Below are 13709 nucleotides of genomic sequence, written 5' to 3'. Positions count from 1 at the left end.
TGAATTATCTTATATGTACTAAAGTAGAAATATCTGTGTATTTATGAATCAGGAATTTCATAGTTTCAAAATTGGTTTTCTTTACACTCGAACACTTATAGTGACGACGTAGAGTGTGGCACCGCTTGGATCCAAATCTTCCTTCGTGCTTTTTTGTTTGTGTGTGTGTGTCCATACATCAATTAAAATTATAAAACCTGAATTTACAGTTTCTGTGGGTCTGGAATCTGCGAATGCTTCGTTGGGTCCTTCGGAATCTCTCACAGGCTGTAATCAAGGTGTGTTGGCTGGGCTACAGTCATCTCACAGTTTAGCTGAGAATGATCTGCTTCCAAACTCATGTAGTGCTGGCAAGATTTGGTGCCTCGCTGGCTGTTGGCCAGAGGCCACCTTCAGTTCTTGGTCACGTGGGCCTCGCCAGCATGGCGCCTTGCTTCATCAAAGTACACAAGCTGAAGTGGCAATAGAGAGAGTCTGCTAGAAAGACAGAAGTCACCATCTTTTGAAGCCTAGTCACTTAAGGGACTGCACATTCTGTTGAGTAGAAGCAAGTCGTTAGATCCAGCCTACACTCAAGGGGAGGGGCTTGCACGAGACATGAATCCTAAGAGGCAGGAATCACTGGGGACTGTGCTAGAATTATGCCTATTGGGTTGAGCATGGTAGGTCACACCTGTAATCCTAGCACTTTGGGAGGCCAAGGCAGGAGGATCGCTTGTGCCCAGGAGTTCAAGACCAGCCTGGGCAACATAGTGAGACCCCCGTCTCTATTAAAAAATGTATATATATATGCCTAATTACGTGGAGGAAATCCTAGGCCAAATGACACTGGATAGTCTCTGCTGCTGCTAGCAAACTTCTGCAGAGCAGGAAGGGCCTCTCCAGAGAGTCAGCCAGATGAGACGACATAGGGTGGATGTGAGGAAGAGTGAGCGCCACAAGACAGTGTGAGGAGAGGTGAGTTCAACGTAGAAGGAGGACAAGGGAGAGGGTTCCATTTTCAGCAGTGGGGCTGAGCAGCACAAAACTGCAAACCCAACTGCAGATGCCGAGAGCAGTACATCCTCTAATTGGGGTGAATATTACAGAAAGAGTCTTCTCTAAATGTCCCCAAGCTGCAGGAGGTCTTTCCTGTTACATTCTATATTACTGTTTTACCAGGGCAAAGGGTGGTCCGTTTTACCCAGAACCTAACATGGGCTCCAAGTGGAGGAGAAGACGTGACCAGCAAAGGATGTCAGTAACTGCCACAGAGCCCTGCGAACCTGAACCCTGATGCTGACGCTGCCCTTTTGTTTGGGACGTGATTTTAGTATCTCCCTGCTCCTTAGCACTCATTCAAAGCTATTACAGAAAGAAGCCCTTCAGCTGCAGGTTTTTATCAGATCCAGTAAGGCTTCCCTACAAAGACCAAGGCATAAACACAGCCCTGTGACTCTGGTTTTGACACATTAATTACAACACCTCATCACGTTATTAGTGCTGACTAGATGTAGATTGTGAGAATGAGATTTTAGTGAAGATCTAATTTCTTGGAATTAATTTCCCCTTGTGTAATAATCTCCCTTCTTGTGAATTTCGTTTTGGCAGGAGTGACACTGTTTGTGGCCCTTTATGACTATGAAGCACGGACAGAAGATGACCTGAGTTTTCACAAAGGAGAAAAATTTCAAATATTGAACAGCTCGTAAGTTTGGAGAGGGAGGAGAAGCATGTATACCTTTCAGGTTGGGAAGGGGTCTTGTATTTCTGGTCTGCACCTCTTCAGATGTCTGAAATCCTAAAAGAACAGTCGCTAAATTCACTAGTTTACAACAATATACTATGAGAAAAAGAAGAGTCAGTGACACACTGCAGTATTTTATGGCACTGTGTGTCCAAGGAGATTTTTGGAGAGTACCAAAAATACTAGCACAGTCCGTGTTTATTGGTTTTGGTTTAGGTTTAAAGGTTGTAAAATCACCAGCATCACTCTCCATAGCCCTGAGTGTTTCTACAAACCTACAGTTTCAAGTGATTGGCACAAGCCTTGGCTACCCACGTTTCATGCTCTCTGCCTTGAGATTTTCTTCACGTTTCACATGTTACACTAGCTAAGCCCTCACTTGAGGCTTGCAACAAGTTCTTTGTTTTATAAACTGCTAAACATTTCATTGGTGAAGCCCATGGAGGCGTTTCACTGTAATGAAAATTTGGGAGTGACTGGAATCTTTTGGAGCCAAAAGAAGTGATTTCACCCACTCATGAATGAATATGCTGCATGGTTGTTTAACGTTGGCCAGGAGGAACAACAGTTAAACAGGCAGTGGGGGGATTTCAAGAGTAAGGACCACTCACTTTTCAAATCCTGCTTTCAATACCTCCATAAGAAGAGTAAACATGGGTCAGATTTTCTTATGGTTTATAAATACTTCCTCTGTTAGATGGAGGCAGTGTGCGCAGATGAGGCCCTTCAGAAAAAATCTAGGCTCTGAAGAAAGTGTTGGGTGGTTCCACATCGGCAAGCCAGGCATCTCCAGCGTCCCTATGAGTGCCCCCAGTGGTTGGGAAAGAGTGCCACGCAGGGGCTGAGGGGCACACCAGGAAGTTCTATGCCACCAAGTCTGGTTGCTTCTCCTCTGCTCTCTGAGCAAACCAGATTCCATGTCAGCAGAAGGACTTGGAGGCAGGCTCCTCAGCTTTCCCAGAAGGATGTGCCAGAGGGAGTAAGACGCAGCTCTGGTCACACTGCACGTCCCAGGAAAGAGGAGTGCTGATTGCCACAGGAACCTCCTTCAGGCCTGAAAACTGCCTCCTTGGAAAGCCCACCCTTCCCGGGAATGCCCCCTGGCTCACAGAACCATGCACTGAGGATATGCCGCCTTTCAACAGCAAGAACTGAATACCGCTATAAAGGGCTGATGAGTCTCTTCCAGACATCAGAAAGCACAATCTACATAGCCACAGGGTTTTCAAACATATATTAGGATTGTCATCATTAACAAAGGTGTGGGGTGGCTTTTTTTTTAACTCTTTATTGGAATACATGCAGAATAGTGCACATATCAAAAGTATCCACAGTGATGTTGCACAGCAGTGTGAACATACTTACTGCCGCTCAACTGTACACTTAAAAATGAGTAAAATGATACATTTTATGTTGCCTATATTTTACCACAATTTTCAAAAAGTATACAGTTTGCTGAATTTTCACAAGCTGAACATGCCTGTGCAGCCACCACCCAGGTCAAGAATAGTGTCACCTACCCCCCCCTCCCGGAGTCATCCTCCTGTAGCCACAGGAAGTTTTTTAAAAAATAATAAACAGCTGTCATTCACTGAAGGCTCCTGAAGTACCAGCCATGCGCTAAGTTACAAACGTTCTCATGCATTTTTCCACAACTGTCTGAGGTATGCATCGACGTCATCATTTGACATCTGAGGAGCCAGAGGCCCAGATTAGGAAACTGCCCCAGAGCACGGAGCTGGCAGGTGGCAGAGCCCAGGGTGAGGTGCAGGGAGGCATCCTGAGAACAGTGTCAGGTTTGATCTGGGAGAGGCCCAGGTACTTTATCAAAGGGGAGGGGACCCTTCAAGTAACAGGAAGGTTTGGAGAGTTGACCGGGGCTGGGGAAGAGGGGATCGGGCTTCGATCCTCTCTGGGTATACCTCCTTGCTGTTATTTTGCTGCTTGTTGGAGTCCATTAACTTTGAATTCTGAAGTCCCCTGCCCCTTAGCCTCCCCTACATGCCAAGGTTGATTAGAAATTTCAAGACTATTTGTAAACTTTCAACTGCAAGAACCACGGAATAGTAGGAGCACAGACCCAGCTCTCGGGAGGCTTTGTCCACACTGCACGTGCATCTGTGCATCAGGCCGGAGGGCGTTGGAAAGTTAGTCCCTGCCGATGTCAATCCCACGGCTTCTTCCTTTGTTAATCTGGAAAGGATCTGCAATGTCACCAAATTGAAATTTTAGAGAAACACTTAAGGAGGATCCAATCTGTCTCAATCTCTATTTTGTGACTTCCATGCACGGCCTTTGATATTTACAGAGTCCTTTGAGCCTCCAACCCTGTTCTTGTAGAGGAAAATATTACAAAGGTTCTCTTCCTCTTAATGTTCTTCCTTTCTGCCAATGGAATTCCATATCAGTGGAATTTTAAAATGCCCTTTCTCAAGGTTATAGAAAAGAAAAATAAGGTTTGTGTAACACGACAATATCCTGAAGTCCTGGGTAATAACAGGGAAGAGAAAATCGTGAAGGAAAAACAAAGCAATAATATGGAAGCAGATGGCATGTGGCTCCTCCCCTCCCCCATTCTCTCCCGCCTCTGGCTCTGGTCCTCAGAGGAGAGGGAGGAATGGGGCTCTGTTCTGCCAGGGCAGCTGCCACACCTCCTAGTGTGTGTCCTCCCACTCCCTTCCCTGGTGGGAGCCCTGGTGGCTTTGGAGGCCACAGGGCTGGCTTTGTTAAAGTACAGCATACACCATGGGATGTGCATGTATGTATGTACCCAGCAGCGGTGTTCCTGCTGCCCAGCAAGGGGCAACGGTGCTTCATTGACCTGTTGTAAGAGCTCAGTGTCATGTATTAGGACATTATTAAATTTGAACCCATTTTGCAAAATATTTAAGTTCATCCATTGTATTCCCTGTTTTCACATTTTAAGACTAGTCATTTACCATCTAGGAACAGTGACTCTATAAATGTAATACGTGTTTTACACAGAGTGGAGTAGTGGTCACAGCTGCAGGCAGGGTTTTTTTCTCTATTGTGATAAAAAAAAAAATCCTGGTTTAGAGCCCCACCCAAGCATTTGATAAAACTGTTACTGACATACTCTCTAAAAATCAGATGGGTAGTGACTACATTTACAAAGAATCCAGCATTTATAATAAAAATGCTATGCTACTGAGCAGATCAAGGCTGACTTCTGTTGGCGAATAACTACTCCCTGGCTCCAAGGCTCTAGGGCTGCCAGCTCCTGGGCCCACAAGCCTGTGAGCAACTTTGGGGTTTGGGGGTAGGCTCTTTTCTTGGTGTGGAGTGTGGTGGGGGCATGGAATCTTTTAACAAGTCTTTAAATCAGAGGAACAGAGAGAGCTGTTATAAAATCTTAAAAGCCATTCTAAACCAGCGCCAGGCTTTAAATCATATATTTGAATTAGAACAAGATAACAAAGAATATCTCACCAAGTGTAAATTAAAGAAAAATCTGAACTATAAGAACAGCTTAAAGAAATACAGCTTTAACAATGCTAATTACCCACAGTAACTCAACAAATAAAAGATAACATAGTAGAGATCCTATTTTCCTAAACCAACATGAATATAGAGTATGTCTATTTATAGGTGAGTTGGTGCTTCTAGGGTATCAAAAAGATGACTTACTCATTTGCTCAGAGGCTCTTGATGAATATTTTGGGTCTGTACCAGCCTCTCTGGGCTCAACATGTGAGGTTCACTACATAATAAACATTGAATCTTTGTCACCTTATGTCTCCTTTGATGAAGATGACGACCCTGGAAAGCCTAGAAAAAGAGAAATCAAGGATTTTATCTTTCTCATGAGTAGCTGAAACCCCTTGTGAGATTAACAGGGTCAAGTGAGAAAATCATGGATTCTTGATTCATGACTTTAGAATGAGCTGATAAAATTGCATTCTGATCTGTGCTACACTATTTAGGTGCCTAGACCAAAATGAGATAGTTAATGCTAGATTTGAATTGGAAATGACTTCATTAATGCCAGATCACCTGAATAAGGCTGGGCTTGTCCCAGCCTGCAGCGAAATGTATTGGCTTCCCGCCCCCATTGACATCCTCAGATACCCTAAAATTGATGCTAGCCATTTTTTTTCTTAATTTAATTCAATTAGAACTAACTTGATGAAGGTTATCTTGCATTAAAAAACAATAAGCCTCTGCTACAAGCACTTAATTTTTTCCTCGCCATTTTGGAGCATTTCCCAGGCTGGGCGGGAGAGGGTGGAGGGGGAAGAGCGGGGTATTGTTACTTTTTATGATGAAATGTCTCCATCTAGTGGAACTTCAGAGCAGTAAATGCTGTCAATATATTAAAGTGAAGATTATGTCTCCGAAGCCATTTCCTTAAACACATACAGTGTTTAAAGAAAAAAATAAACTTCCACATATGTTCTTAGATGATATCCTTACAACTGTATGTATTCCTTTTGGAAGGCATAGAAGTGAGACCAGTACAAACTGTTAAGATATTAACATTTTTAATGTCATGATTTGAACCTGAGAGAGGTGCTTACAGTAGGGGAGCAGCACAGTGCAGATCCCACCCAGTTGGTAACGATCTAGCTCTTAAGTTGGGCAGTGGGTTCACGGGGTTCGTATGTGCTGTACCTATGTTCTTCAGTGTGTGTAAATATTTCCTAACAAAGATCTAGACATGAACTAAATTTAAGATTATGAATAAATCTAGACATGAACTAAATTTTATGAATAAAGAACTTTCTGAATATGAGTACTGTACTTTTGGTGGATTTGTAATAGGGTTAAAAAAAGAGATTAGGAAACTGATGGAAACATAAGGTTGTAAAAACCTGTGCCGGCACCTTGGGTTTTTTGTGGGCTATTCTATTCCTTATGCCACCAAACACCTTCCCACAACATCACCCGCAGCACGCGCTGGCTTGTCACCTTTATTCTCTTGCTCTGTTAAATCCGATCTGGAGGCATTGCTCACTGCTCACCTTGCTCAGAGTCCAGCTTTAGAGAGCGGCCTCTGGAATAAGGCTCGAGTTTCATGTGGAGGCTGGTTTTTCTCTACCTGATTAAATCCGTCTGGGGAGCATCTTTACCATGGCCAAAAGCCAACACATTTTTTTGCGTGGCTGAAAGCTTTGACACAGAACCCAGCCAAAAAAACGAGTTTTTTAAAAAATGCCTGGAGTTTCGCTTGCTGCCTCCAAGGACCAAAAATGGAGGAAGAGAAGGTGCCAAGCCCCAGGAGATCAGATTTGCTGGGAGGTCTGATTTGCTCGAGGGCAGTCATGTCGTTCACTGCGGGCTGCTGGAAGGTTCTGCAGATACTCAATGGATGTCAGAGCCACAGCGCCACAGCCATTGCCTCTCCGATGTTAATGGGATGAGGTACACACTCCATTCCTGCTGTTTGTCACAGGTAGCCCTGTGTGAATCTAAACAGATGAACTTGAACTGCTTAATGTACTCACTGGCTTTGAAAGTAGCTACAAGCTCCCCTTTCACCTCCTCTGAGAGCTCCCCAGGTTGATACCACACTGCCATGCTGTGGCATGGAGCCTAAGGCAGTGCAAAGTGGCACGACTAAAAATCTCACTCCCTTGCCGAGTTTCTGTGCTTCCTGTGTGCGAGCACACGCAGCCATACCCACCCTCCCCACTTGCCCATCAGCCTCAGGCCAGTGCTCTGGACATTTGATGGAATCACCTCAGATTGAAAATGCCTGGGGAAGGCGAGCCTACTCTAGTCTTCATCATTCTACCTGTAGAGAGGTGTCTCCCCATTTTTTTGAGAGCAAGCCAGGCACGTGTTTAGAGCATGCCTTCATCGCTCACCAGACCTCCTAACCTCCCAGTGTTAGGATGTTAACATTTTTAATGTCATGATTGGAACCTGAAAGAGAGAGGTGCTTACAGTAGGGGAGCAGCACCGTGCAGCTCAGATTGGCCTCAGACCTCCTAACAAGCTTCCCTTCCCAGACGATCTGCAGCTAACATGTTTTACTTAATTCGGCTGAGGCTGGGTTCCTTTTCCCTCTGTCCAAGTTGAGGACACTAACCAAGCAAAATGCCCCCTACCAAGGGAGACCTCTCATGGCCAGGGTCCCACATTCTTAATTCACGACTAAGACAAGAGACAACCATGGGTTCATCTCATGGCTGACTCGAACTGGAACCTTCTGACCTTCATGTGGGGGCTGTGTTGGAATTCAGGGTAAAGGAATAGATGGGAGAAATCAGGTGGCAGGATAATTAGGTGACAGTTACACATTTCAGACCACAGTGAGTCTGTAACTGCAAGCTGTTGAAATGGTCAACATATTTACTTTTCTTTTTTCTTTTTTCTTTATAGGGAAGGAGATTGGTGGGAAGCCCGCTCCTTGACAACTGGAGAGACAGGTTACATTCCCAGCAATTATGTGGCTCCAGTTGACTCTATCCAGGCAGAAGAGTATGTTTCGTTTTATTTTCACTTAACTACTTGATTTTAAAAGTTGGTTGCCACAATAGAATGCCATTTAACATTGGGCAGGAGGGGGAAGAAATTCACAGCAGTGATTAAGGCTGAGTTTTTCAGGCTTTCTGCCCTGGTTTTTACCCTGTGTAATACTTGCTCTGTTATTAACTTAATGTTTTTCTTGAAGCCAGCTCACTTATTTTGAAAGAAAACTTTCTATCAATATCCTAAATGAAAACCCAGTAAAACTTGTCATAGATTAAAAGTAGCCATAAAAATATGAAATGCTAGCTAGATCATATATTTATTATTGCCGACCCAAGTTTCTAAGCCCGCAGTCTGCTCCCTCTGTCGGGGAGAGAGAGGAGAGAGTAGCAAGTAATTGCCAAAGATTAACCTAAGATTATTCTCCTAAGCATGATCAGAAATATTAAAACAGTGCTGAAAAGACATCTCCTATGCCCGGTAAAAGTGACTCATATACAGTGTGTCCTCCCAACTTGGGAAATACTACAGTGATTTGGAACCTCAGTTGGCTTCTTTGATAGTAAATAGTGACGAGCAGTTATTTGGCGCAGCTATTCAACTGGTAGCAGTTTAGGAAGGTGTTCAGCAGGCTGAGGGATCTAGAGGGATATCCTTTCTCCCTTCCCCTGACCCGTGGGATTCATGGGCACTCCCAAGGGGAAGAACTGCCAGTGGCTGTTTGCCAGCTCTGACTTGTGAACTGAGGGAAGGAGAGATGGAGCCATGATTTCCCAAATGCAGGAACTTGGCCTCCTCCTGACACCTTGGGTCTCGCCTCTCTAGAAAGAGAGTTGAGAAAAGTCAGTCACCAAGCCCAACTTTTGGCTCCGATATTTAATTTCACCATGGATTTGTTTAAGCAGCGCAAGGGGGATTAAACTCCACACCCTAGCCAAATCCCCAGTTGGATTGTTCTCTTCTTTAATTCCCTTGTATTCCCTCTAAGAGGATCTGTTTTGTTTCTCACTCTCAAATACTCAGTGGTTCTTAGTTGTTGTTTTCTCCCAGTGACTGTGTTTCATCATCAGTGAATCAAGATATTTGTCTTTAATTTGTATTTTAGGGCAGATTTGCAAAAATCTTTGTGTTCTTTCAGAATAAAAAGTACCACCAAAATGTAGCATTACCCTGATTTAACTGGGAATTTGTCAGTTATATATTTAAGTTATTTTTATAATGGTCAACTTTTTAAATATTTTGTTTTTAAACAGTATTATTTTTTAAAATAATGCCTTTGGTTTTACATGTGTAATTAACTATTATTATCTTAAAATACTATTGTTTTGGTGCAATCCATTGTTCTAACAATTCTTTTTTCACCACTGTCTTACACGGCATTCTAATTGGGTTATGGGTACAAACCCAGAAAGCCGTTTCTCACAAATAATTGGCGTAATAGTCTTTACACCACCTAGTGCTAGATTAAGGATTGTTGCACATTTTGGTGTTTCTAAAACTCACTGAGGAGCTAACACGCCGTGTCTCTTTTCTTCAGTGAAGCTTAATTCACAAAAGAATTTGACAGTGAACTCATAATACCTATATTCAGGCATAGTGAATTGAAATTTCATTTTAGAATCTGGATTCTTTCACAGTTAAATATTCTAAAAATGGTTCCCACACACACATTCCAATTGAATGCTCCAGCATTCTCCCTTGGGTTTGGGGAGCACCTGCTGCTCATTCAGCACCTAGTGCTGAAATAGTAACTAACTGCCAGGCTTGGTTAAGGCTTGAGAATGTAGGGGGAGGATATAAGGCAAATAACAAAAGTCTTGAGGTGACTTAATGTGATGCCTCCTGAAGTGGCACAGAGTATCATTAGTTTGTTCAGGGATAATATATTGAAATATCTGCAACACCAAGTCATTTTAAGGGCACGCTTATTGACTGAGCACAGATCTCAAAGGTGTACAGTAACCAGTCCTTACAGTTGTGCCAAGGAAAAGATGTACAGGGCCAACCGTGATGGCTCCCTCCTGTAATCCCAGCACTTGGGAGGCCAAGGCGAGAGGATCAGTTGAGCCCGGGAGTTTGAGACCATCCTGGGCAACATAGGGAGACAGTCTGACTCTGTCCCCCGGCTAGAGTGCAGTGGCCCTGTCTCTGCTCACTGCCACCTCCACATCCCTGGTTCAAGCAATTCTCATGCCCCAGCCTCCCAAATAGCTGAGATTACAGGCACATGCCACCATGCCCAGCTAATTGTTTATATTTTCATTAGAGTTGGGGTTTCACCATGTTGGCCAGGCTGGTTTCGAACTCCTGACCTCAGGTGATCTGCCTGCCTCAGCCTCCCAAAGTGCTGGAATTACAAGCATGAGCCACAACTCCCAGCCTCTACAAAAAAATTTTTTTAATTAGCTGGTGTGATGATGTGTACCTATTGTCCCAGGAGGCTGAGGTTGGAAGATTGCTTGAGCCTGGGGAGGTCAAGCAGTGAGCTGTGGTTATGCCACTGCACTCCAGCCTGGGTGACAGAGTGAGACCCTGTCTCAAGAAAAAAACAGAAAAAGAGGAAGAAGAAGATAATGATGTACACAGATCACAATCCAGGTGCTGGCAAATGCCTTTACTTATCCAAGTCCTCACACCTGGGGGAAAGCAAAATACAAATAAGTACTCACGGGCATTTTTCTCAGAATTCTTATAGGTAGGAAGTTACTGAAAATACTATTCCTTTATTCATATCATATCTATCTATTCTGACTTTTTTTAATGCTTGTTAATTATCTTCATATACATTGAGGCTGTGTTTTGTTATTTCCCAGCAGTTAATAATGCTCAGATATCAAGAGATTCAAGAGTTTTGTTTTTTTGTTTGTTTTTGAGACAGAGCCTCACTCTGTCACCCAGGCTGGAGTGCAGTGGCACGATCTTGGCTCACTGCAACCTCCACCTGCCAGGTTCAAGCGATCCTCCTGCCTCAGTCTCCCAAGTAGCTGGGGTTACAGGCTCATACCACCACGCCCAGCTAATTTTTTGCATTTTTAGTAGAGACGGGGTTTCACAGTGTTAGCCAGGATTGTTGTCTCCATCTCCTGACCTCATGATCCACCCGCCTTGGCCTCTCAAACTGCTGGGATTACAGGTGTGAGCCACCATGCTTGGCCTTTTTTTTTTTTTTTTTTTTTTTTTGGAGACACAGCCTTGTTCTGTCACCCGGCTGGAGTACAATGGCACGATCTCAGCTCACTGCAACCTGGGTCTCCCAGGTTCAAGCAATTCTTCTGCCTCAGCTTCCCGAGTACCTGGAATTACAGGTGCCCACCACCACACCTAGCTAATTTTTGTATTTTTAGTAGAGATGAGGTTTCGCCATGTTGGCCAGGCTGGTCTCAAACTCCTGACCTCAGGTGATCTGCCCGCCTCGGCCTCCCAAAGCGCTGGGATTACAGGCGTGAGCCACCATGCCCAGACTAGAGTCTTTTAAATAAGTGTGGAGAGGGTCTCATGCAGTTGCCATTTCAAATCAAGGTCTTAGATTTCTGGGTTTTTTTGCATACAGGTGGCGGTTTTAACACAAACCAGTTCTGGTCACGTCTGGAGGGGAGGAAAACAACCCACAATTCAAATCTGATTTTTTTAAAAGAGTGAAAGAGATGAATTAGGGATAGAATCCAGGATAGATTGGAAAGGAACTGAATTAAGCTAGAAAAAATACGTACAGGGAAAGGCTAAGGACTAAATCGGAGGTGAGGGGAATTCATGGGCAAAAAAGAAAGCCTATGCTGTTGCATTTTGTAAATGACTATTACGAAGTATTTTCTTTCCTTGATCTCATTTAAAGGTGGTACTTTGGAAAACTTGGCCGAAAAGATGCTGAGCGACAGCTATTGTCCTTTGGAAACCCAAGAGGTACCTTTCTTATCCGCGAGAGTGAAACCACCAAAGGTAAGATAACGAGTTGAAGAAGTTGGCTTGTCATTCAAATCTGTGGATTAGTCAGAGGGGATGAAAGGCTTATCTGTAATGTACAAGGTTTTTAAAATGGCACATATCCTCCCTGCCTTATGAGTGGAGTCCTGTTTTCAGTCTTGCCTCCAGGCTCTAGAACTGCAGACAGCACCAAAAGAACTACAGAGGCTCCAAATCAAGACCTTCCTCCTGAAACAGGCTGGGGGCGGCTTTACTGCTCCGGGCACACAAGATCATAGAATTTTCAGAAGTCCTTTAGAATTTCGATTTTCTGAAACTCTTAGTTCCTCGGGTGCCAGTCATATGGGTTGTTTTTGCTTTCCTTTTGTTTTTAAATAACTGAGGACTTCACTTCTCTTCCTCCAACTGTTGGACTTTTCATTATTTAACCACTCATTACAGCCCACAAGAGGAGATAGGTCAAGGAAGAAAAGAGTAGGGGCCTCTAGCTTAATCCACCAGATTCTCTGTTCCTGTGGAAAGTGTTGTAAAACAGAAGCTTGGAGCTCACTTCTAGAGAAAAAAGCCTTAGATTTCTTTTGCACATGCTGCCGCTACCTCCCAGTATGCCCCTGGGTAGAGAAGACAGGGGAAGCAAACTCAGCCGTGCATCGTGGTCCTTCTCTCTACCCTGGAGGGAAGGAGTGTCGGAATTGAGTCTACGCTGTATTATACAACAAGGGTGACTGAGCAGTGTGTTTAAGAAAAATATCCAGGAAGCTTTCAGTCTCAAGTGCAGAATTATTTTACTGCTAATATCTTCTGACATTTGCAGGACATCAAGAAGCATCTTCTTCCTGTTACTGAGTGGAGATGCTGTGTGTGTGTGTACATGTGTGTGTGTATCCTTGGTAATTATTAATCAGAGTCAAGAAAATGAGGCCTAAAAAGCAAGCTAATAGTCTAAATGACTGGAGCTGCTAATGCTTTGCTTGTTTACCAGGTGCCTATTCACTTTCCATCCGCGATTGGGATGATATGAAAGGAGACCACGTCAAACATTATAAAATTCGCAAACTTGACAACGGTGGATACTACATTACCACCCGGGCCCAGTTTGAAACCCTTCAGCAGCTTGTACAACATTACTCAGGTAACCTGAATTCTAACTGCCTACTAACCGTGTGGATGCTGGAGGGAGTGGATAGGCCCAGAGCAGGAAAGTGGAAAGGGTAAAACTAATTATGTACAAAATCACTCCTAGAATATGTTTTCTTTGCCAGCCCTTAATGGTGGGACTTGGCTGAATAGGTTCTATTGCTGTTGTTCTACTGTAGTTGTTATTATTAGTTCCACATGTTTGTCCAAAGATCCTATAATATTTTTGTTTCCCAAGTAGAAAGCAATAGGTTAAATTGTAAAAGTTGTTTGTCTTTTTATCTTCATCCTAAAATACTTCAAGTTGTCTTTTCCCATTCCCCCTGCATTGCATATGAGGAAGGAGTCTCTCGGAGGGCACTTACATGGGGACTCCTACAAGGAATACTGGCTTTCCACCATCACTTTACACTCAGCACTGTTGCAGGAATAGCTGCACGTACATTTCATTCTCATGCAAGCCATTTATCATGTTCCCCACCAATACTGC

The 13709-nt window shown here is 43.8% G+C and overlaps 1 protein-coding gene across 14 annotated transcripts in view; it reads left to right on the top strand.

The window, feature by feature from the left end:
• The window catches only part of FYN (FYN proto-oncogene, Src family tyrosine kinase), a 209773-nt gene that overhangs the window by 154603 nt on the left and 41461 nt on the right, over positions 1 to 13709 (top strand). For all 14 annotated transcript variants that reach the window (XM_074036906.1, XM_074036907.1, XM_065543229.2 and 11 more), the window contains 4 exons: positions 1591 to 1687; positions 8072 to 8170; positions 11994 to 12097; positions 13065 to 13214. In XM_074036906.1, coding sequence (XP_073893007.1) covers positions 1591 to 1687; positions 8072 to 8170; positions 11994 to 12097; positions 13065 to 13214 — 450 coding nt within the window. The remainder of the gene's footprint in view (positions 1 to 1590; positions 1688 to 8071; positions 8171 to 11993; positions 12098 to 13064; positions 13215 to 13709) is intronic.

Source organism: Macaca fascicularis, chromosome 4 (genome assembly GCF_037993035.2).
Source record: "Macaca fascicularis isolate 582-1 chromosome 4, T2T-MFA8v1.1".
NCBI classification, from domain to species: domain Eukaryota; kingdom Metazoa; phylum Chordata; class Mammalia; order Primates; family Cercopithecidae; genus Macaca; species Macaca fascicularis.
The sequence above is the reverse complement of the archived record's forward strand: the minus strand, read 5'-3'. Positions and strand labels throughout refer to the sequence as shown.